Source organism: Schistocerca nitens, chromosome 4, assembly GCF_023898315.1.
Source record: "Schistocerca nitens isolate TAMUIC-IGC-003100 chromosome 4, iqSchNite1.1, whole genome shotgun sequence".
Lineage (NCBI taxonomy): Eukaryota > Metazoa > Arthropoda > Insecta > Orthoptera > Acrididae > Schistocerca > Schistocerca nitens.
Window position 1 is genome coordinate 792,361,977 of NC_064617.1, and position 25,962 is coordinate 792,387,938.

At 42.6% G+C, this 25,962-nt stretch overlaps 1 protein-coding gene across 1 annotated transcript in view; it reads right to left on the reverse strand.

Moving 5' to 3' along the window:
* Positions 1-14,662: 14,662 nt before the first annotated feature.
* The window catches only part of LOC126252141 (zinc carboxypeptidase-like), a 119,321-nt gene continuing 108,021 nt past the window's right edge, over positions 14,663-25,962 (reverse strand). The window contains exons 9-10 of the mRNA XM_049953008.1: positions 24,514-24,598; positions 14,663-14,902 (exon numbers count right to left, since the gene is read on the reverse strand). Of these exons, the coding sequence (XP_049808965.1) occupies positions 14,694-14,902; positions 24,514-24,598 (294 nt within the window). The 3' untranslated portion in view covers positions 14,663-14,693. The remainder of the gene's footprint in view (positions 14,903-24,513; positions 24,599-25,962) is intronic.

Consider the following 25,962-nt stretch of genomic DNA (forward strand, 5'->3'; position numbering starts at 1 on the left):
TTATGGGATCATGATTTTTGAAGTACTTTTGAGGTAGACAACACTATTGAAATGAGCAGAGAATTTTTTTTAGGTTTTGAAATTATTGAAGAAAGCTACGACGTTTCTGAGAATTTACTGAGATGTTATGATGTTATTATTATGACAACAATGTGCATTGTGCTGTTGAGGTACGTTTATGATCAATAATCTCATGATATATGAGGAATTTGATTATGCTACATATTTATTATGATGAAACATTGAAGAAGTGTCGACGAATATGTATATGTGTAATAAGGTGAGGAATAATGAGTAGTGGTTAGGGACTCTGATTTGTGAAAAGAATGTTGGAAACCAAGAATCGTACTTTATAAGTTATGAAATGTGTGTACATGTGTGAATGTAAGTATCACAACACTGCTATTTATGGTATTTTGTTTCTACACATTTGTAACATAAATTCTCAACCTGTGAAATTTTTTATATATATGAGACTGTCACTGTAGTGGAAACTGCTGTGGTAAATGTTTTGATAAGGAGGGTAAGTGACTTTGATGTGCCGGCTTCGGTGGCCGAGTGGTTCTAGGTGCTTCAATTCAGAACCACGTGACTCCTATGGTCGCAGGTTCGAATCCTGCCTCGGGAATGGATGTGTGTGATGTCCTTAGGTTAGTTAGGATTAAGAAGTTCTAAGTTCTAGGTGACTGATGACCTCAGATGTTAAGTCCCATAGTTCTCAGAGCCATTTGAACCAGTTGACCTTGACGTAATGCATTGTGGGCTCCCAGATGCATGACAGTCGCCTGGGAAAAACCTATTAGGTGGAGAAAAAAGAGGCCATTAACCTCCCTATTGACATTTCTTTGTAGAAAGCAGCGCAAATACGACACGCTCATACTTGAAGACATATAATTACACTTTGGAGCTCGTAATTGTTGATATTTACTGAAATGCCATATGTCTAGTGAATGATGTTTCACGCTTTGCTTTATATATATATATATATATATATATATATATATATATATATATATATATATATAAAGCAAAGCATGAAACATCATTCACTAGACATATTAGACATATGGCATTTCAGTATATGTATATATATATATATATATATATATATATATATATATATATATATATATATATATATATATAAAGCAAAGCATGAAACATCATTCACTAGACATATGGCATTTCAGTAAATATCAACAATTACGAGCTCCAAAGTGTAATTATATGTCTTCAAGTATGAGTGTGTCGTATTTGCGCTGCTTTCTACAAAGAAATGTCAATAGGGAGGTTAATGGCCTCTTTTTTCTCCACCTAATAGGTTTTTCCCAGGCGACTGTCATGCATCTGGGAGCCCACAATGCATTACGTCAACGTCAACTGATTCAAATGGCTCTGAGAACTATGGGACTTAACATCTGAGGTCATCAGTCACCTAGAACTTAGAACTTCTTAATCCTAACTAACCTAAGGACATCACACACATCCATTCCCGAGGCAGGATTCGAACCTGCGACCGTAGGAGTCACGTGGTTCTGAATTGAAGCACCTAGAACCACTCGGCCACCGAAGCCGGCACATCAAAGTCACTTACCCTCCTTATCAAAACATTTACCACAGTAGTTTCCACTACAGTGACAGTCCCATATATATATATATATATATATATATATATATATATATATATGCGCTCATTTTCTTTAACATCTAGTTTGTAGTTGCACTGCAGCATGGGTTAATATAAAATTTGATAGATGTGCTTATGTGACTATTTTCTTTCTACAGATGCATTCAATAATAATTTTATGATCTACTTCTTTAAAAAGGGAGCACAAATAGACGTTTCCCGCCACAGGAAGTGTATACATAATTTTTTCAACGATTTGGTAACTTGTTTGGTAAAGTAAGTTATCGTGATATATCACTCTAGTGTTAAGATGCGACATAGGTATTACACATTTCCTATCTTTACTGTAATATTTTTTCTGCTTGAGCTTGGCCATGTTTAAGTATAAGTGATTGTGTTTGCTGCTGCTGCTGTTTGTCAGGCATGGTCCTACTGAATTTTACGTTGTATTAAGCCAGTTTTACTACTGATTTATTTTGCTTGTTGCTGCACATTGGCTCATATTAGTTGTAATGTTGCATTTGCTCTGCTAGTGTAGATATACTGCGGCTTGCTTTGCCAATTTGCATTTTTTTCTCATTGCTGTTTGCGTTAATTGTTTTGTGCTGCTACATTGTCTTGTCCCTTAGTTTATGCATCTGAGCTCAGTAGATTTAAGTTACCTTAAGATGAGGTAGGCTTTACAGGAGAATGAATTGTGATGAATAGGAAGAAGTGCATTGAGAAGCTATAAGAAAAATGTTTCTCCAAACAAGCATTGTACAATGAAGAATACTTATTTTGAAAGAGGATATGAACAGAAAAGTAGGGTTTAGGGACAACAGGTGTAGGTAGGATTCTCTTGGAAACAAATGATGAACTGAGAAAGATCACCGAGAAGTAAAGAATATTTTGTTTGCAAATCAAATACAATAAATACTGCAGTACCAAATGTCATACTGAAAATAAACCCTGTCCTGTCCTTTTGTGTTATTCCCCTATGTACTTGTGTACCCTTATGTATTTGTGTTCTTCCTGTTTTTGTGTGTTTAGCTGATAAGAATTATGTTAGAATTTTTCTAATACTAAGCTACATTCACTATGATGAGGAATTCTGTTATCCTCAATTATAATTTTCGTTAATAATATGTTATTTACTTTGTAAAGATGTTTAGACATTATTTATTCTGCTGTTTTGATGCTCACATGTGAAGTTAATGTTTCGAAAACTATTCTCATTATTTTATTTATTTACTTCGGTCGTAATTCCTGTTACACTGATATATAAGTCAATTTATAAACTTTTGTAAAGCCCATATTACTACAAATGTTATCTGTACTATTATGTTCTTCAGTTATGTATTTTTTAACTTTGTAATTGATTTCACATGTCGTAAATTTATAAATGTATAGACACCAGTTCTTCAAATTAAGTTTCATTTGACTGTACACGTTTCTGTTTGGTCATAGTATATGCACAATATATGAGAAGAAAAAAAAGGTACTGTTAGTGCTTGCACTTGTGTTGATAATTCAGCAAGGGACTGGTTAATAGCATTGCTGGTTTTAAGGAATTTAAAATAAAAGTGATTGCACATGTGTTGGTTCATGGACTTGCTATATTATCTCCAAGACTCTTTGATGTTGATTGTGCACCCGCACAGTCGCAACAGATGGCTGCTAACCATCTCTGCAATGACTACAGTAGGTCTGCACCTTTGGTGGCCCACCAATACCATTATCTCTACAAGGACTACAGTCGGTCTGCACCTCTGGTGGCCCACCAATACCATAATATCTACCAGGACTACAGTGGGTCTGCTCTGTGAGGACCTACCTACCAATATTCTTCAAAACTTCGATTGCTGTGGGTTTGCTCTGTTGTGGCCCATTACCTGTCTGCATGTCAAGAGTCAGCACCGTCTTTCCGTCGGAAGGACACCACTATTTCTTCAAGACTGCATGGAAATCCACTACTTCTGTGTGCATTTTCTTTTACTTATCAGACTTTGTGCAATGTAATTACTACTGTGATGAATGATCAGTACTATGAGAACAGTTTTTGCTTTTCACCAACATTGTATCAATAATTGTGTCTATTTGATATGTTTGTTATAGCTAATATAAAAAAATTTGCAAATAATTAGTGGGCACTGCCCAAAACAATTTGTAAAATATTTGTGGGGAGCCTGGGGGCTATGTAAGTGGGCTGTTTAGGTTTTTTGTTGGTAACGCCACGTAGTGCTCTTTATGAAAATCACTGACTGTGCTGTGTGCAGTCTGTGGCTGGTTGGACTTATTGTTGGAATACATCTACATATATACTTTTTGGGGAATAGATGGTATTGCTTCACTTCATAGATTGCCGCATTATTTCCTTTTCGAAGTGATAAACACATGTTTCATCCCCTGCGACGATGTTCCACAGATAATTATCATCATCAGCTCCATAATGCACAAGCTACTCTGCACATATGGTCCTATCTGAGTCTTTATGGTCTTCTTTTGGGAGATGAGGAACCCAATGGGCTCACACTTTTGAGTACCCCAAATAATGGAGGAGTGTGTCAGCACTACTAACAGTGACGTCCAGTCGATCAGAGAGGAGTCTGATTGTGATCCATGGATCACCTCAGGTGAGAGTGTCTGGTCGTTTTCGACCTGGAATCTCGCTGACAGAAGTACAATGGTCTTCAGTGATGAATCCTGCTTCGAACTATGCCCCGACGATGGGTGAGAACATGTCTGGAGGTATCCGAAACAGCACTGGGATATCAACCTGACTGTTATCTGGCATACAGCCTGACAACCAGGAGTAATAGTCTGTTGTGCCACTTCATTCCATAGCAGGATCCCTTTGCTTGTCATTCTCAGCACACTTACTGCAGTGCGGCATGTCGACGATATTATACGCCTCGTTTTGTTGCCCTTCATGGCAAGCCATCCTTGGCTTACATTTTGCCTACACAGCGAGATTCTCTACTGCTTGCCTTCGTGCTTTACAAACCCTACCTTGCCCAGCAAGCTGACCGGATCTCTTCCCAAATGAGAACGTCAGGAGCTTAATGGGCAGAGCCCTCCAGCGATCTCGACATTTTGACGACCTAACACGCCAATTGGATAGATTACTCAGGGAAGGGCTTCCATGCGACGTGCGGTAGTAATCGAAGGCACCATGACAGCTGTTGTATCACATGAACGTTATTTACATCTCCTCATGCTTGATGTCTTCCCCGACGGCGATGAGATCTCACAACAGCGGTACTGCCAACAGCATAATTGCTCATTTCACAAGACCATTATCGCTCTAATATGGTACGAGGAGCATTACAGCTAACCTTTGTTGGCCAGTAAATTCAAGTAATCTGAACTCGATGCAACACGTCTGGGACGCTTTCGGATGCCAGCTCTGTGCCAACAAACCACCTGTCTGTGTTCTACAGGATTTGAGGGACTTGTGCGGACTCGTCTGGTGCCACGTAGCTCCAAAGATTTGTCGCATATGTGCCATGCAGGAGTGCTAGTGTATTGCGTGCCAAAAGTGGATCAACTCAGAACTTGCCAGGTGATCACAATGTTTCTGACAATCACTGTAAATAACTTTTCTAGCGTGTTCCAGAGTGTGTGTATCATAATGGACAAACGCTATTTTTCTGAATTAAGCTAATTTTAACCTGTGATTGTTAATAAGGTTATAAGCTAGAGACATGATTAGAAGAAAAAAGGAGTCCTTTCATGCCACTCTAGGGGCAAACATTTTCTCTAGTAGACAATTAGCGAAATGAAAGTAGACGCAGTTCGATCCATACGAGTATGTTTGGAGGAAACACTGCAACAAAATCGCCATGTTTTAATTATTTGTAGAAATTGTAGGGAAAATGTATATTTGAAAGAATGAAAGGCAAGGAATTTTAATTTTTAATTAGGGGTGGGTCTCATGCTTAAAAGAGTGGCTTTTGTATTAAGTGTAGTTTTTGCAGGTAACTGATATGATACTTCAATACTTCAATATGGTTACTGGGACTGTGTTGTTAGAACATACCCAGGGCGGTTGGTGAATTATTTTTCTGGAGAGGGAGAGGGCTAGGGGTGGTAGAGGCTGAAAAAAGCGATTGTTGTCTGATTTAATGGATGAATTACTCAACTATCACCACATTTTTAAAGATTTTTTTTATTACTTCACCTTATTATTTCGTTCTGTTTCCTTACTTAGTGTGTTTTATTGTTCTGGAGTCTTATTTGTTTAAAAAGTTCCATGGTTAGTCTAACTGATAATTGCGACAGTGGTAGCTTACCCCATCGTCTCCTTTCTTCTTTATAGGATCTTACAGTCTTTTATTTATGTGAAGTATGTTACAAGATGGAAGTTGAAACTAAACTTATGTATCATTCTCTCCACTTCCGCGTCATATAACTTAAATCTGTTTTATGACTCTAGCTGCCATTTCATTCCGATAAATAAGTTACTTTAGTGCCACTGCAAGTAGTCTCCACTCCTGCCGTAGATGTTGTAAGGGGTATGCGCTGCCTGCAATAGTCTTGCCTATTGCAGGCAGCGCATACCTCTTACAATGTATTTTTCTAGAAAACTCGTTTTGCTTTCTTTCCGATAAATTTTTATTAACCTGTGGTGGAGAATCCAAGTTGTAAATCGAGCTACTTTTTTCTGGTGCACTAAATTTTCGCAGTTGCAGCTGTTTTAATTCGATTCAAATTAAAGGCAAGGTTATGACATTATAATCGTATTATTTACTAAGTGTGGTAAATATTCACTACGTCACACGTCATACCGGGCATGTAGTACTGTAATCTATACTTTATCCAAGATTTGCAAGTAAGAAGTTTGCCAAATCATAATTCCTTGGGTAGGAACTCAAAATGGCTCTGAGCACTATGGGACTTAACTTCTGAGGTCGTCAGTCCCCTAGAACTTAGAACTACTTAAACCTAACTAACCTAAGGACATCACACACATCCATGCCCGAGGCAGGATTCGAACCTGCGACCGTAGCGGTCTCGTGGTTCCAGACTGTGGCGCCTAGAACCGCACGGCCACTCCGGCCGGCAGGTAGGAACTAATGTGGTAGGATAGAGACTGGGAACATATCAATGTCTGGATGTACACTCACAATCCTTTGGGTAAAAACTTTTCCAAGTTATCGAATTTCACCTAAAATTTAGTCTCTTAGGCTTGAAGCCGAGACTAGAGATACAATATCACTAGATATAAAGAGCAACATACTTTCGTAACTCATAAAAATTTCTAAATGTCCAAAAATAATGACAGCACTATTTGAGCGGTGTCGCTCAAATCGGTCACGCAAAGGTATGATTGAGTCGTCATTCTAGTGTTATCAAAACGAGAACTATGCGGAATGTATATATATTTGCTTGACAGAGTAAGAGGGTATGGACAGTGACAGAGTAAGATAGAGACGGGTAGGCACGAAGAAGTGAATCTCTTGAAGTAACTGTGGTCACCGGAAGGGGGCGTGCCGCTGCGAGACTTTCCGTCCCTCTAGGCGTGTAGACCGAGGACAGTGCGTGGACTCTGCAACTGGACGCGAGGCGGACGATATTGTGACAGAAACCTTGTCCGTTGGTAGCAGCGTCACAGGCCTAGGTTGCGATGCACGGGTCTGGAATGCATCCACCATGAATGGTGAACACTGGAGCTGGTGATCGACTAGGTCGTGTAACCAAACGGTAGGCTAACCTTGGGAATCTTCAAAAGGTGTTGTGAAGATATAAGCAGGAGTATCAAAATAAATTCATTAATGGGTACGAGCACTAACAGTGACGTGGCAGAGCACAGTGGAACTGTTCAGCAGTGTTTTATTTATTCCGGGCTGCTGAATGTCAAATAAAGTGTTTTGAAGTACTTCTTTGACAACCAGTAATCATCCAGTATGTTCCTCTTCCGACAATCGGTGTCTCATTTCATTTCAATAATATTTGCGAAACATTTGTATCACTACGATGCATATCTGTGATCGTGGATGCAATCCGAAAGGTAGATGTAGTGGGTCACAATATGAAAAAAAAAAAAAAAAAAAAGAAGATTCTGAAACATCATAAAATACCGCAAGTATCGAAAATCTCGCAGAATACCCTGTCCGGTTCTGCAACGTAGGACCTCTCATCAGGTGCATAGCCCTGTGTGACATGTATAAATATAATAATATTAATAATTTTTACTTCTGTGTATGAGGATGAGAATACAGATTAGATAATAAATAATATTTCAAAGTATTAAGATTAAACATTATTAATTCCTCACACATTGTCTGTCGTGCAAACAATGGCATTGGTGGATGAGGTCGTGCGTTTGCTAAGTGTTTTTGCGCTACCGTGTGAAATATTGGACTTCTAGCAGTAAATTTGCCGTGGAGATAGACTTATGGTTCTTTTATGCTAGGACTTTATCATTTTCCATCAGATTGCACACAAACCTTTGCTATGTCGCAGCCGCTTACATCATTGTTGAAACTACTAAAATGAAAAATGATATAGATATTAATAAAATATATATTCAAGAAATCACATAAATTATGAATAGACACTTACATATAAATAATAATTTCTGCTTGTCAGTACATTAATATAAACGACTACGTCGATGAGCCTTTTAAATCTGCTTATATTCAGTTTGTAAGAAAATGTCTCGTCTTACAGAGCAATGACAAAATGCGTCAGTACAGAAACAGATTACCTCACCATTCTGAGAAGAGCGAGAAGAGAAGAAGCTGAAGTATAATATTAAAACGTTTGCTGTTTTCTCACCGCAATTACATGTTGTTTATCGATAGCGCTTCGTAACATATCTATGACAGCTGGAAAAAATTATATTACCGCTTTCGCGTGCAGATGCGTCCTTCAACATGTCAGCGCAATTTTAATTTATGAGAAACGAGCTAGCCTCGATTCCCGCCACACCTTCCAAATTTTGAATTTCCCATAAGGAATGAGGACTGTTTTACATATGAGAACTGACTTGTTTGAATTTCCCAACCCCGCCAAAATGGAATTTTCTTCAGAAGGCTATTGGAAAGGAGAGTTAGTACTTAACCTCCCTTCGAAAATGAGGACATTAAAGACGGAGCACAAGCTGCGACTGTTTCAAGGATGGTGAAGGAAATCAACAGTGTTCTTCCAAAAAACAATCCTAGCATTTTCAGGAGTGATTTAGGGAAATCACGGAAAACCTAAATCAGGATGGTGAGCTGCGGATTTGTACCACCGTATTCGCGAATGCTAGTACACTGTGATGACCACTGTGTCACCTCGCTCGTTCAGAGAGTTAGGGAGCAGGGATGGAATCGAGAAGGTAATAAGAGAACTGTGTTAACTACTTTCACCTATGACGTTACTAATGAAAGGTGACAGGCCCTTCTGGTCCCTCCAGTCTAGCTGGAAGGCCCATTCCTTTTTCATTCATTTGGTTTTTTTTTTACTTCTTTTCGCAATCCAACATGCATTTTCTCAATTAGTTTCTGTTATGGAACAGGAGGCATGAGACGGTGATTCAGCTCACATTACCTGTATGTCTGGGGAATTTCATCGTTGAGGGGATGGATTTCTTTTCTCAGCACTACGTTTCGCCAGCTATAAGCGGCGGTTGCATTCGGTCGGAGTCACGTGAAGTTGGCACCAGACTTTCGAGAAATAGACATTCTTTTTCAGAGTTATTGGTAGATATGCTATAGTTTTAGAGTTCTCTGTACTAAATTTAAATAGTTCTGCAGAATTTTGTGAAGACAACACTAGTAATCGGGAATGTTTTAATGTTGTGAAAAAGATTGTTAGCCAGTTTGCGAAAATAAAATTGTGATCAGATTTGTTAGCAGCTACAAGTCCTTGCCCATACTGGTACTTCCCTCTCTCTAACTTTGCAAGGATCAACGGAACGTTATTACCCGGTATATCATTTTCATAACTGGAATTGATGCTAATGTTAATGTCTTCGAAGATGTTACTAGTCGGAGACGTTGAATGCAAAAACAATAGAATCAGGAATATCTGAAAAAGTAAAATTATGACCACAAAAATTTAAAAATATATTAGAGGAAAGTCATCAATAAGTGTACTGACCGAGAGCCGTTAATGATAACGAATAATCAACGGCACTGCAACTTTGCTCGAATGCCTTTTAAAACATCCTTTACTAAAGTGTTACTGCATTATACACCTAGAGTCACTGATGGAAAACCTTAAATAAGCAGCTTGTTATGCCACCAGTTCTGAAATGTGTGAATAGACCTAGAACCACTGCATTAACTACACGAGGATTCTGAGGGTCCTGTGAATTGTTGGACTTAGAGTATGGAGGACTTGGATTTGTCCTACATTTTGAGATGCAATATTTACGGAGGGAATACAGCTTGAAACTTGACAGATGCTGTTTCTGATTTTTTAGAACGGGAAAACACGCTATCTGAAAAATGAATCCTATGACATGACAACAAACAACTGTATTTGGTATTTTTAGTTGAACTTAGTTGCCACCTCAAAGTATACATTTAAAACTAGGAGGGAAAAGCATCAGTCCATTTAAAATTATATTTAAACTGATTATCTCTCAGTCATAAAATGAGAATTCCAGTGAATTTCCATATCTGAAACAAGAGAGTGAATGAACTGCTGATAACAGCTGTTCGACCAAATATATTGAAAAACACAAACATTTCGAAGCTCATTTGAAATTCGTTTTCATCAATTTCAAACTCAATTCTAGTTAGTCAACAAAACATAATGCCGATTTCTAGTGATACTGAAAGAGACCTGATTAATCTAGAAGTAATTTAGTAGTTAAAAATGGAATCTGATACGCTTTCTTCATATCTAAATGATTCTGCCGTAATTAATTTCTGGCATTCATTAAGCAGCAAACATTTCCTAGAGCTAAGAACATTTGCACATGATTATGTAGCCCTATGCCTCTTTGAGACGATATACAGATGAACATAAGGCTTTTCATGTATGACATTTATTGAGAGCAAACCAACGTCACGGATAAAAGACTCATATTAATGGAATGTAAGGTTCCTGAGCTGTGACACATATTGTTTAAATATATCAATTAAAACGTTAATTAAGTCTACAATCAAACTTCGTTTCATACTTTTGAACATCGGCTGGAAGTCCTAGTGAGCAGAGGCGACCGACAACTTGCAAGTTCTCTCTCTCTCTCACACACACACATACACACACAGCACACACACGTACACACACTTTGAATCCCCAAATCTGGTCCAGAGCTATCTTCACCAAACGACACTCTCCGGCAGGTGTGGCGCCATAAGCAGTGTCCACGACAGCACTCACCCTCCTCACCCTCTCATCGAACAGATGATTTCCGACTACTGATGACTGGTGCTATAATAAGCGTGTGTATTTGAGCTGGCCTAAATCAATGAATTTAATTCCGTGGGTCAGTTGGTCTTTTACCTCGTCTAAGCGAACAAGATCCTACCCTATCACAGTTTTCCAACGCTGACAATAAACATATGAAGGTACGAAAGGTGCTTGACTTGTATGACTCATCTGAACTCCTCGTGAAAAAATAGGTCTTTCTAAATTTTCGAAAGTCCCACTCCGTATCGAATACTAAAGTAACAGGAGACCGTGAAAGACCATTATAGCGAGAGCTTTCTGGAAATCCGATACTTAGTTGTAGCAAAGAGTATCAAATTAAATTAAAGTTGTTGTAATACGTAATAAGTTAACGAAAAATTGGTAACTACCGTTAGATTGCTGGGGTTGTCAGCAGTCGGATACATAGCACAGTCGACACGATGTGTGCCGACGTGTAACTACGTCCACCTATCACAATTGGGAAAGCGAAGCTCAGCCTCCTATGGAAAAGCTACATTATTGCAATTATGAACGATTACCTCCACAAGGAATTGCATAAGGTTTTTATATATAATTCTTGGACTATTATCCAGAACTGTGGTCGGAACTGTCATCAGAACTCTGGTGGTATTTCATATATTTTGTGTAGTGAAAAATGGGTCCCTCATTATTGCAATTATCTCATAAACTATTACCTGCACAAAAATTTCATTAAGATATTCTGTCGAGCTCTTGGGGAGCTATTCAGAATTGTGATCACAAGTTTATTTCCCCATATTGGTAAAAAACCTTTTCACAACATTAAAATGTTCCCGATTACTAGTGTACTTTCGTGAAATTCTGCATAACTATTCGAATTTTGCGCAGAGAACTCTAGAACAATGGCGTACCTATGAAGAACTCCGAAAAAAACGTATATTTCTCTAAAGCTGGGTGTCAGCGCCATCAGACTGCATGTCGAGAACCTTTCTGGAAGGAAGCGAGGACAATACGTGAAAGCACAAAGATCCTCACAGTCACAGTTCGTGTTTTAAGTTACCGGTGCGCTGCCCAGACTCGGCGCCAGCGAAACCGCGTTACAGTTCGCCCTCTGTGTCGCTGGAAGCCTCGTGATTGTTCCAGCGGGCAGGTTGCTCGGTTACGGTGTCCTCACTCCTTTGTGTGTTAGCACTGTAAGTAGGCTGGTTAGGTTTTTATGTTGGTAACGCCACGTAGTGCTCTGTATGAAAATCGCTGACTGTGCTGTGTGCGGTCTGTGGCTGGTTGGACTCATTGTTGGAATATTCGCTAATGTAGTGTTGGACAGTTAGGTGTGAACAGCGCATAGCGTTGGGCAGTTGGAGGTGAGCCGCCAGCAGTGGTGGAAGTGGGAAGAGAGATGGCAGAGTTTTGAGAGGTTACTATGAGTGGACGATCTGGACGTGTGTGCGTCAGAAAAAGGAAATTTGTGTAATTGGATGCCAGACTTTTGAACGCTATTAAGGTAAATACATTGTTTGTTCTCTATCCAAATCTTTCATTTGGTAACTATGCCTATCAGTAGTTAGTGCCTTCAGTAGTAAGTACCCTTTATTTAGCTAGCAGTATTGGCGCTCGCTGTATTGCAGTAGTTCGAGTAACGAAGATCTTTGTGAGGTAAGTGTGTGTCTGTGAAATCTTATGGGACTTAACTGCTAAGGTCATCAGTCCCTAAGCTTACACATTACTTAACCTAAATTATCCTAAGGACAAACACACACACCCATGCCCGAGAGAGGACTCGAACCTCCGCCCGGACCAGCCGCGCAGTCCATGACTGGAGCGCCTAAGACCGATCTGCTAATCCCGCGCGTCTTGTGAGGCAAGTGATTCATGAACGGTGTATGTTATTGTTAGTAAGGGCCATATTTTTGTAGGGATTATTGAAAGTCAGATTGCGTTGCGCTAAAAATAAAATGGTTCAAATGGCTCTGAGCACTATGGGACTTAACGTCTAAGGTCATCAGTCCCCTAGAACTTAGAACTACTTAAACCTAACTAACCTAAGGACATCACACACATCCATGCCCGAGGCAGGATTCGAATCTGCGACCGTTACGGCCGCGCGGTTCCAGACTGTAGCGCCTTTAACCGCTTGGCCACCCCGGCCGGCCGCTAAAAATATTGTGTGTCAGTTTAGTGATGATCAGAATAACTAAAGAAAGAAATGTCTGAGTACGTTCAGTTTTTCTCAGTTGTTTGAAAATCAAATAACGTAAGAGTTTTTCCAGCACTATCATTCTTTACATACAAAGGGGAAGTTTCAGAATTCGCAGAAATATCCCTTCGTATCTACGGGACGTCCGCTGGAGTGGTTCTACACGTAAGCCCAGCAGATTTTCATTGCATCCCGCACTCGAGTTCTCCCACGCGTGGGCGTATGTTTGGTGGGTCCACTGTGACGTCTGCCCATGTTCAAAGCTGCCTTTTGGTTTTGGCGGAACGCCTTGACATTGATACAGCGCGTCTTTCTAGTGGGGGCAGTGCGCGTCTGAGTCGGGGTGCCAGTTTGTTGCTACGTTAAGATTGGCGACGGAATGGGTTCCCGTGTTGTGGTGCGAAAGACAGAAAATCAGACTCACTTCTGATTGGTCGCAGCGTAAAGTCGTCTTATGTCTTCTCTATCCACGGACACATTCGCGCAGAGATGTACTGGTCCGGATTAATCGTGCTCCACTCTGGAGTACGGCAGAGGCACGCTGGGCAGCTGGCGACTCTTGCAGCTGCGGTGTCGTCTCCATGTATCCGTCGGCTTCGTGTCATACGTCTGCCGTTTTGGTAACGTGTCGCAGCACCGGCAGGTAGAGTATTCTGAGCTACATTACCAGCACTTGCTACCTTGTTGCCATCTGTAGTAGCCACATTCAGCGCCTCTCTGTTCACCTGCAAAGCCATGTCTTCTGTATCTGAGGTCAGTCACTGTTTCGAGTTAGGCAAATACTACGCTAATATTAAGTGCCCTCCACTCACGGTAGAGTCAACAGCACGTTTTCTGCAGTCAAGGTAGGAATGCAATCGTGTATTGTTAACAAACCATCAGAAATTTTGCCCATGTTCCTGATTTTTGTATAACCTGTCGCTTAAAATTCTGGTCAAAATCCAAGTCTTAATTTTGTGCTTACGCAAATAAATCTATTTGTTATAGCTTAGCACATTGTCTTCTTGGTTCGTGATCATAATTTAACTTCATTCTTCAGCTCACACATTTTGAAGTGGTTGTCACATAATTTCTGTAGCAATTGTATGAGAAATTAGCCACCATGATTGCTAAAGTAAAATAGCGACACGGTATCAGTATTCTTCCTCTTGAGGGCGGCGGATATCAGAATTATTCGCTTTTTCATACTGACAAATGTAAGTCAGTCGCCCTAAATAGGAACCACCACAGGCTAACTTCCAGTGAGCACGATTTGATTACAAAAGACAGATCTCTGTTTCTGTATTACTGCTGCACTGCAAGTATAGTTCCAGAAGCTCCAATACATCATTTATAGTTAACTATAAAAGGGAAAATAAAGTCTCGTGATGACTGGGTGTTGTGTGATGTCCTTAGGGTAGTTAGGTTTAAGTAGTTCTCAGTTCTAGGGGACTGATGACCATAGTACTCAGAGCCATCTGAACCATTTTGAAAATAAAGTATGGTATAAATATTTCAGACACAAATTATCGTGAGTAGCTTATTTATTTATTATTTATGGATACAACAAAACAGACACTAGTGCTTCCTTGAAGATTTACTGGAGTTGGTGAGTACGTCCCGCAGGATGGAGACCAGGCTGTCGAACGCCTCCTGGCAGGTCGGGACGATCTGGTCGGCAGGCAGCAGGAAACCATACTGGCCCTCGTCCCTCAGCTCCCAAGCAAAGTTGTACTGGTTGCCGTTGACGCCTTGCATCCAGTCGATGCTGGTTCCCGACGTCGGATCTGCCAAAACATAGTCACAGTCAAAGCTCACCAAGACTTTTCACTTAGTTGTCTGGTTACTTATGCGTAGATAAGGTAGATGTCACTCGATGGACGAGGAGTAATTAAATTTTGTTTCTTAATCATTATGATACACTTCATGTATTCTCGCTTGTCAATAACTGTTCTCATTCAATAACTCCAGTACAAGAACTGATGCGTTCAGCTTTTCGGCTGTATCTATGTATCACTCTGAATCTTACTTCATCTCTTCATCGCTTTCAGCCATGCGTGTCCCAAACAAAGCACCCAGCAACCTGTTCTGATTCAAAACTAAGCTGCGTTGAAGTGGACATTAAAGCTTTCTGTGTTATCATCGGCGTAGCTTTCCTGATGGCCTTACTCCAGCTACATATATCTTATCCATTAGCAAACAATTACATCTGTCCCATTTTCAGTTCTCATACAGCTTTCCTCATCCTTTTATGTTTCCTCCTTATAATTCATCTTCTAGTTTCATCCCATTATTTATTGCTCTTTCGAAGACCAGATAACATTTTGTCTAGTTTTAATTTCTTTTGTACCGCTGATAAGAATTTCCGTTAGTATATCATTAATTTCATCTGGCATGAACATTATTGTACATAAACCCGTATTAATAAGACTGACATTACTGTCATAAACGTATCGAATATTGTTATTATTATCATTTATTTATTTTTGTTCTATTTGGCTAAAGTCATCTAGAACCACATTAAGTATTACTACATTTGTCAGAAAACTGAGCTCTTTTTGAAGCCAAGATTTCTTCACACTTGTGAATATGCTTGAAATTTCCTGGCAGATTAAAACTGTGTGCCGGATCGAGACTCGAACTCGGGACCTTTGCCTTTTGCGGGCAAGTGCTCTACCATCTGAGCTACCCAAGCACTACTCACGTCCCGTCCTCACAGCTTTACTTCCGCCAGTACCTCGTCTCCTACCTTCCTAGCCCTCAGCATCTGCATATAGGTTCCCAAGTCCGCAGGTACAATGCGCTTCCTTTACTCATCACAGCAGGACGCTCTTCGTCATGACCTTCATGTCGTCAGCTGGATGGTGGGGCCACGTGAGTGCTGGGGCCGAAAGGCGAGTGCTCGCCTGGTGCTTGGGATACGCTGTTCGAGTGAAACCCGGCTGCGTGCAGAGTGTGTGTAGAATGAGTGCTGCTCGTGCGGCTTCGAAAAGCCGTTGCAGAGCTTTACTGCCCACTGAAGCCTGAGGAGCTTGTGGTACATGGACTTTTGAAGCTGAAGGAAATCGTGACACCAGTGATGGCCGCAGCACACGGTATAGGTATACCAGTCACGTTCCTCTCAGAGTATGTTGATACAACAGCTCCGTATTATGCAATTATGTACAAACTAAAGACTGAAAAATAGCTCAAGTCACACCAAAATCCAAAAAGGGAAGTAGGAGTAATCCGTTGAATTAGAGGCCCATATCAAAAATGGCTCTGAGCACTATGGGACTTAGGGCCCATATCACTAACTCGATTTGCAGTAGGGTTTTGGAACATATACTGTGTTAGAACATTATGAAGTACCTCGAAGAAAACGATTTATTGACATGTAGTCAGTACGGATTCAGAAAATATCATCCTGCGAAACACAACTAGCTCTTTATACTCATGAAGTAATGAGTGCTATCGACAGGGGACGTCAAATTGATTCCATATTTTTAGATTTCCAGAAGGCTTTCGACGCCGTTCCTCACAAGCGTCTTCTAACCAAACTGCGTGCGTATGAAATATCGCCTCAGTTGTGCGACTGGATTCGTGATTCCCTGTCAGAAAGGTCACAGTTCGTAGTAATAGACGGAAAGTCATCGAGTAAAACAGAAATAATATGCGGCGTTCCCCAAGGGAGTGTTATAGGCCCTCTATTGTTCCTGATATACACTCCTGGAAATTGAAATAAGAACACCGTGAATTAATTGTCCCAGGAAGGGGAAACTTTATTGACACATTCCTGGGGTCAGATACATCACATGATCACACTGACAGAACCACAGGCACATAGACACAGGCAACAGAGCATGCACAATGTCGGCACTAGTACAGTGTATATCCACCTTTCGCAGCAATGCAGGCTGCTATTCTCCCATGGAGACGATCGTAGAGATGCTGGATGTAGTCCTGTGGAACGGCTTGCCATGCCATTTCCACCTGGCGCCTCAGTTGGACCAGCGTTCGTGCTGGACGTGCAGACCGCGTGAGACGACGCTTCATCCAGTCCCAAACATGCTCAATGGGGGACAGATCCGGAGATCTTGCTGGCCAGGGTAGTTGACTTACACCTTCTAGAGCACGTTGGGTGGCACGGGATACATGCGGACGTGCATTGTCCTGTTGGAACAGCAAGTTCCCTTGCCGGTCTAGGAATGGTAGAACGATGGGTTCGATGACGGTTTGGATGTACCGTGCACTATTCAGTGTCCCCTCGACGATCACCAGTGGTGTACGGCCAGTGTAGGAGATCGCTCCCCACACCATGATGCCGGGTGTTGGCCCTGTGTGCCTCGGTCGTATGCAGTCCTGATTGTGGCGCTCACCTGCACGGCGCCAAACACGCATACGACCATCATAGGCACCAAGGCAGAAGCGACTCTCATCGCTGAAGACAACACGTCTCCATTCGTCCCTCCATTCACGCCTGTCGCGACACCGCTGGAGGCGGGCTGCACGATGTTGGGGCGTGAGCGGAAGACGGCCTAACGGTGTGCGGGACCGTAGCCCAGCTTCATGGAGACGGTTGCGAATGGTCCTCGCCGATACCCCAGGAGCAACAGTGTCCCTAATTTGCTGGGAAGTGGCAGTGCGGTCCCCTACGGCACTGCGTAGGATCCTACGGTCTTGGCGTGCATCCGTGCGTCGCTGCGGTCCGGTCCCAGGTCGACGGGCACGTGCACCTTCCGCCGACCACTGGCGACAACATCGATGTACTGTGGAGACCTCACGCCCCACGTGTTGAGCAATTCGGCGGTACGTCCACCCGGCCTCCCGCATGCCCACTATACGCCCTCGCTCAAAGTCCGTCAACTGCACATACGGTTCACGTTCACGTTGTCGCGGCATGCTACCAGTGTTAAAGACTGCGATGGAGCTCCGTATGCCACGGCAAACTGGCTGACACTGACGGCGGCGGTGCACAAATGCTGCGCAGCTAGCGCCATTCGACGGCCAACACCGCGGTTCCTGGTGTGTCCGCTGTGCCGTGCGTGTGATCATTGCTTGTACAGCCCTCTCGCAGTGTCCGGAGCAAGTATGGTGGGTCTGACACACCGGTGTCAATGTGTTCTTTTTTCCATTTCCAGGAGTGTATATTGACGACATAGGAGACAATCTCAGTAGCCGTCTTAGATTGTTTGCAGATGATGCTGTCATTTACCGTCTTGTAAAGTCATCAGATGCCCAAAACGAATTGCAAAATGATTTAGATAAGATATCTGTATGGTGCGAAAAGCGGAATTGACCCTGAATAAACAAAAGTGTGAAGTTATTCATATGAGTAATAAAACAAATCCGCTAAATTTCGATTACGCGGTAAGTCACACAAATCTGAAGGCTGTAAATTCAGCTAAATACTAAAGGATTACAATTACAAATACCCTAAAATGGAACGATCACATAGATAATGTTGTGGGTAGAACCACCCAAAGACTGTGATTCATTGGCAGAACACTGGTGCAACAGGTCTACTAAAGAGACTGCTTATACCACGCTTGTCCGCACTATTCTAGAGTATTGTTGTGCGGTGTGGGATCCGCATCATGTGGGACTGACGGATGACATCGAAAAATTACAGGGAAGGACAGCTCGTTTTGTACTATCGCGAAGTAGCGGAGATAGTGTCACAGACGTGATACGTGAATTGGAGTGGCAATCATAAAACAAAGACGGTTTTGGTTGCGACGGGATCTTCTCATGAAATTTCAATCACCAGTTTTCTCCTCCGACTGCGAAAACATACGGTTGGCACCCACCTACATAGGGAGAAATGACCATCACGATAAAATAACAGAAATCAGCGCTCGCACATAAAAATTTAAGTGCTCGTTTTTCCCGCGCTGTTCGAGAGTGAAACGGTAGAGAGACAGCTTGAAGGTGGTTTATATAACAGAGTCAGGCACTTTATAGTGAACAGCAGAGTAATCACGTAGATGTAGATGTAGATGTCTTAGAAAGGTCTACTGTTCTTCAACACCGAACCAACATCGTAGACAATGCTGTTCCTATGTTGTGGGAATGCGGGTAAGATGACCATTGTCCTACGCTGTGACTATTGTCTAAAACTGCATAGTATGCGAACACCAAGATCGAGACTAACTCGATGCCTGAAAATAAAAAAAAGGGCAATCTTTACGATAGCAGATATAATGACCTCAACACGTAATCAAATAGCATTCCAAAGGACCGAGAAAAATGAGGTAACAGTTGTATTCGAGAACTGGTGTGGAGAGAAGTGTCAATCAATCTTTTGGTCCATGTATTCATCTTCTTTACGGAATCAAGATCTGTCCATACATGAAGTATTTGTTGCGACCAATGGAGTTGCGCCCGTTGAAAGCGGAACTCTGTGCTATGCAGGTAACATCTGCTATACGATTACGTAGTATTTGTTGTACCGGAAATATTCGAAGGAACATACACCACGCGTTCGTATAACTGATTTGCCTCGATCAACAATAAAGCCACCACCTTCTCTGCGGATGCACAACTGCTTCGACCTCCTGTGGGCTTAACACAGCAGCGAGCGTGGAGGACACGGTCGCGGACTGCCGACAGGTGTCGCTTAGAGGGAGTGTGGGTGGCCGAATGGCGCGCTGAGGTAGTCCACCTAACCACGATAAACACTGCGTCTGGCTGGTGCAGTGGTTAACGCAGCTGCCTCGTACGCAGTAGATCTGTGTTAGAAACCAGGTTAGGCCTACAGTTTCGATCGTCACCATTGAATCCGAAAAAAGAAATCTTGATGCACCTGACATCAATAGTCCCTCCCTTTCGTTTCTCCCCCCCCCCCCCCCCTCCACCAATCGCATCCACCTGACTACTGATTATTAAACAACATATATCTGTTTCGTGTCGTCTTACAGAATCACAATACGAGGCTTAGTCAGAAGGTAATACCCTCAACTTTTTCAATTTTTATTTTACAAGAAAAGTAAATGCCACGCATTTAAGGTAACAGCAACAATATTCACGATTACTTTGTCACACTTCAATACAATTACCACCTTCGTCCACAGTTTTTTTCACCTTGAAAAAGAGTATGTACACACCTGCGGTAAAAGCGATGACCCTACTTTCTCTGCCACTGGTGAACGGAATTTTTTAAGGTCTCCACGTCTTCAAAGTGATGGCCCCGAACAAAAATCTTTGAGTGGGCCGGACTGATGCCCTGCAACAGACTGAGTGCAACTACACTGACGAACGAAGAATTGCAACACTAAGGAGGAGTTGTGCGACATAAAAGTAAGTTGGTAGGCGTGTTTCTGCACCTGATGGATGATGTTTACCGAAAATTTGTGCCAGTCGCGAATAGCAGCACTATGAGGATGCAAATCAGGTTTACTTTAAATGTACGTTGTAAGTGTCGTGATGGTTAGTTACCTTTGAGATTCGACGTGGTGAGTAGATGTTAGTCAAGGATGCCTTTAAGACGACAAAGCCGCCATTATCAACACGTTATTGATTTTGAACGACATCGTGTAGGGTTACGAGAAACTGATTGTTCTTTCTGAGATTTTGCAGAAATACTTGGTAGGACAGTAGCCACTGTACGTGACTGCTCTCAGCGGTGGTCACGAGAATGTGCGGTCGCCAGAAGACCGGGCTCTAGACGGCCACGTGGCACTACCGAGAGGGTAGACCAACGTGTCCGACGTGTGGCTTTGGCACTTCATACTGCATCAGAAGCAGCAATCTGAGCAGAAGTAGGCACCATACTGATACGACGAACTGTTACAAATCGGTTACTTCAAGGACAGCTCCCAGCCAGACGCCCTGCAGAGTGAATTCCACTGACCTCAAACCCCCGCCATTTGCTACTTCACTGGTGTCAAGCGACAGCTCGTTGGAGGGCAGGGTGGAGGTCTGTTGTGTTTTCTGATGAACGCTGATTCTGCCTCGGTGCCAGTGATGGCCGTGAGTTGGTTACAAGGAGGCCAGGTGAGCGCCTGCACCCAACCTGTGTGCGTGCTAGACACACTGGACGTACACCTGGAATTATGGTATGGGATGCGATTTCGTACGACAGGTAGAGCACTCTAGTGGTTATCTCACGCACCTGACCGCAGATTTGTACGTCAGGCTGGTGATTCGACGTGTTATGCTGTCATTCATAAACAGCATTCCAGGGACTGCTTGTCAACAAGTTAACGCTCGCCCTGCCGCTTTTGTAACCCATCGTGCTCTACGGAGTGCCATGTTGCGTTGGCCTGCTCCATCACCAGACCTGTCTCCAATCGAGCCCACTGTCATACACAAAAGAGCATTAACCGTCCCTCTGTTGACCGACCAAGTGCAACAGGCATGGAACTCTATCCTACAAACTGACATCCAGCTCTTGTACAATGCAATGCATGCACGATTACGGTCACACAGGTTATTAATGCAGCAGCATTTCGTATTTGCAATGGTGAATCTCGCACCTACATTAACCTGCGATCTTGCACTGTTAATCACTTAAAAATGTTACGCTGATATATGTTTTCCCGAAATTTCATTACTCTACATTAATTACTTTTTGGTGTTGTGTTTTTTTTCCGTCAGTGTATTTTCTTTGCCTCTGTATTGTCGTCGACATTTCCGGTACCCACCCTGCGCAACATATGAGTAGCCCAGTTTTTCAATTGTGGACGTCGCATTACCTTTAGCAGTGACTAATTGGAGACGGAAGTCATCTTTTGCTTCCAAGCGGCCGTCACGGATGATTTGGTCGACACGGTGGATTCGTGACGTCACTCCAGGTCACCGCTCTGTGTTGCATCAGCCAGCTGTATTTGCCCTTTGGCGTATCTACAGTGACGAACCCATCGTCTAATGCTGCTGAAGTTCACCGTAGTATCTCCATAACATTATTAAGCCTTTCGTGAATACTGCTGGGCGTTTTACATTCCGATGTATAGAATTCAACCACAGAATGCTGTCTTGCTGTCTGAATGTTGGCCATTTTCTGAACACATACAGTGCTGACATTTGTTGATGTAGGACGCTGTTATTGGAATAGACTGTGGACGAAGTTTTGGGGAAGAGCGCAAAATTAGTGATTCCTATATAACCTACTTAATGAAAAAGGCATTCATTTTTAGTGGCGCTCATACAATAAATTATGATGACACCCCTTATTTACACGTTTCCAACATCTTCAAATCTCACTGCAGCACAAGCAATAGATATTTTAGTACGTCCATAATATGTATTTGCGATATCCAAACCAGTTTGACGAAGGATAGTGTAGAACACGCGTACTTACACATTTATTTTTAATATGTGAAGCTTACACAATCTTCCGCTGTTGTAAGATCTGAACGTGACTGCCTTGTGCAGTTGAGAAAGGTCATCATCTATAAGTGTACTGTGGTTGTATCATATATTATGTAAGTTTCTTTGCGAAATTTCGCTGTACGTCAAATCCGTTACTCTTAAACCGGTCATACAGATATACTCGAAACCACTCAAGTGATGGAATTGCAGCGCTTGTTTCCACGTTTCCACTTTTTGTGACTGCTCTTCGTTGAGTAAGTTTGATATTACCCTAAATTTTCGGGGCGCATAAGACACACCAGAGATTCCCGGTCTCTGTGTAGTCCAGGTACATTGATTAACACTCCTCCGTAATTGTAGTTGTTATGTTATATGATTATTTCACTTTTCACGAGTGCTAGTGTGTTAGGTTTATATTAAGTAAAAGGTTTTTCTCAGAAATGTCTTAAAAGTACAAGAAATACGCTAAAGTTATAGGAAACTAAATAGCAGTACATGTGTTTTTAAGAAGTACGGTGCAACCCTTCTTCGAACATGTACACAAGTCCGAAGGATGAGGCACTGCAGTGACTACATCTGCCAAGAAATACAGGAAAGGTATCCGCAACAGCGAATATGAACCACAGTCGATTGTATACTGGAATGACGACACTGCAAATTCGTGCCGGCCCCGTACTCGAACCCGGATTACCCGCTTTACGCGAGCGGTCGCCTTAACTGCTTCGGCTGTTCGTGCACGAATCACAGCCAGGCTTAAACTTCCATTTGTCGTCGTCCATGTGTCACAGCCTGCACTCAAACACTACGCATAATCTCGTTCAGGAAGAAGACGTGTGTTGAGAATCGAGGGCCTGTTATTCCCGAATAAATATCAAATAGTAGTGCCTGTGTTATTAAGAAGTACGATGTAACGTTCCTTAGGACATGCACGCAGGTACAGGCACTGCAGCGGCTACAGTTGTCAAGAAATATAGGAAATACACTCCCAAGTGCGAATGTGAACCATCGAAACCAGATTTCCCTCTACACGCGAGCGGTTGCCTCAACCGCTTCAGCTGTCCGTGCATGAATCATGGCCAAACCCGGACTATACATGAATGTCCGAAGAAATATTGCATCGTACTTCTTGATAACACAGGCACTACCACTTCGCATTTATTCGCCAACATCAGACCTTTGAATGTCAATAAATATGTCCTTGCTGGACGGGAATATACGTAACGTACGAGCGCAGGTTGTGACACAAGGACGACGACATATGGAAGTTTGGATCTGAGCGTGATTCGTACACGGACAGCCGATGGGGTTAAGGCGACCACCCACTTGAAGCGGGTTATCCGGGTTCGTGTCTTAGTCCGGCTAAAATTTTCGCTGTCGCCATTCGAATATAGAGCAAATGTTTCATATTTACAATTGCGAATACATATTAATGGGAAATTAAAGAGACACCAGTCGGTCTTGGGCTACTCAGACATACGTGTCTCCTTACATACCTGGTAGTAATACGATTCTAACGTGAGGAGACCATCGATCGCCTCGTATGGATCTGCGGTGACATGACGGGAAGTTCGTCAAATACTTGTGTTCGTCCTTTGCGGCGGCTTAAGCGTGTGCAAACATTATCTCTGCGTTATTGGAGACTCAATCTCCACATCGTTCATCTAGAAAATCCGGAATCTTTAACCCATTCCTCTTTCATCGATTATCGCAGTACGTTAGTAGACGGTTCGCCCACGATCTGTGCCATGTTCACTACATACACGACTGTAACAGACTGCTGAGACAACGTATTCACACTCGCGGCATACGCCGCATCTAGCAGTAGCATTCGGTCGTCAAAATGTAGATATTCAAATGAGACAATCTGTCCAGTGACTTTTACCCATTCCTCTCGGAGTGCTGTACTTGTTTAGGAAGGTAATAACATTGCACAGTCCTGGATAAATAAATTTTGTTGTAAATCCCTACGACAAAATAATTATTTCCAAGCAAATATTATTCCAAATAATCATGTGTACTAGGTTTAGGCTGCAGTTATTTGCATACATACTCGAGATAATTTAAGTTTGTTTTGCACTCTGTGGATCGATAACGTTGCCATACTTACAGAGGAGGTCCTGCACGGTGCCGACTGTGTAATTGGTGCCGTACCTGGCCGCCAACGCATCCCGGGCCCTTTCAGCCATTTCGAGCTGTAAAGAAAATAGGACTTTAGTATTCCATTTTGTGTTACTGATAGTGAAGAGTCAACTACTGTAATTCCAGTATCAGATTCTGGTTTTGTTTACACGACTTGAGGGGGGGGGGGGGGGGGGGGGAGAGGAGGATGAAGACATGGACAAAGAGACGGTGGAGGAGGATATGCGCAGGGACAGGGGGCAGAAGAAGCAGCAAATAAGTAAATTTTATTTATCGCATTTACAGAGCATCATATGAAGAATAGTCCGCAGCTCGTGGTCGTGTGGTAGCGTTCTCGCTTCCCGCGCTCGGGTTCCCGGGTTCGATTCCCGGCGGGGTCAGGGATTTTCTCTCCCTTGTGATGACTGGGTGTTGTGTGGTGTCCTTAGGTTCGTTAGGTTTAAGTAGTTCTAAGTTCTAGGGGACTGATGACCATAGATGTTAAGTCCCATAGTGCTCAGAGCCATTTGAACCATTTGAACCATATGAAGAATATACTGTTAAATGGGCAGGTGATACAACTGTATATGGCGTCCGAAATTTAGTATACAGCTGACACCTTTGGCAGCAACAATGGCTGCGTCCCGACTAAGCATCAAATAGAACTGAGCTTGAATAACAGGTACCGGCACATTACGCTCTGCTCCTTCAGTTGTACGCCAGAGTTTACAACAGGAACTGCCAAGTGGCAGTCTCGCGGCCTCCGATCAAATGTTTTCAGTGCATGAGGGATATGGAGAACGTGCTGGTCACGAAAACAGTAAAACACCCTCTGTATCTATACAAGTCATGACAGAAGGAGCAAAATGGGGTCTTGCGTCATCTTACTGAAATATGTCACAAAACTCCGGAAGATAGTTAACAGCCATAAAACGACATAAATGTAACAGCTGCTGTCGAAATTATCGGCTATGTGAACGGGAGATGATGGTGTTCAGTGGTTTCCCATACAATCGTGGCAGGTGTTGAGCTCTAATGATCAACGTTGGTGCTCCTCGAAGTCTGCACACGCGCATACTTCCATTGTCATTTGACGCACGACTGCCGTAACAACGATAGCTGTTTTTACAGTCGATGTCGCTCCAGAGGTCGTCGAACCGTCCGTGTGGACACTTGTCTTCTTGCAAAGAGGCCCAACTCAAGTTACGCGACCTGTCTTTACGATCCTCCGGCAGAACTATCACTATGTCTGCTCTCGAGCGTCCTTTTCGCGTGGGGCTATTGAAATGCTGCATGGCGTTGATCATGGCTCTCCAGAACCCATAGATTCCATATTAGCATGACGCTCTACCAACGCGGGCGGTAACACCGCAGTCTCGACAGGGCATGGTCTTGCCGCTGTCGAATTATGAGACATTTCTCCTTCTTACACAAGGCA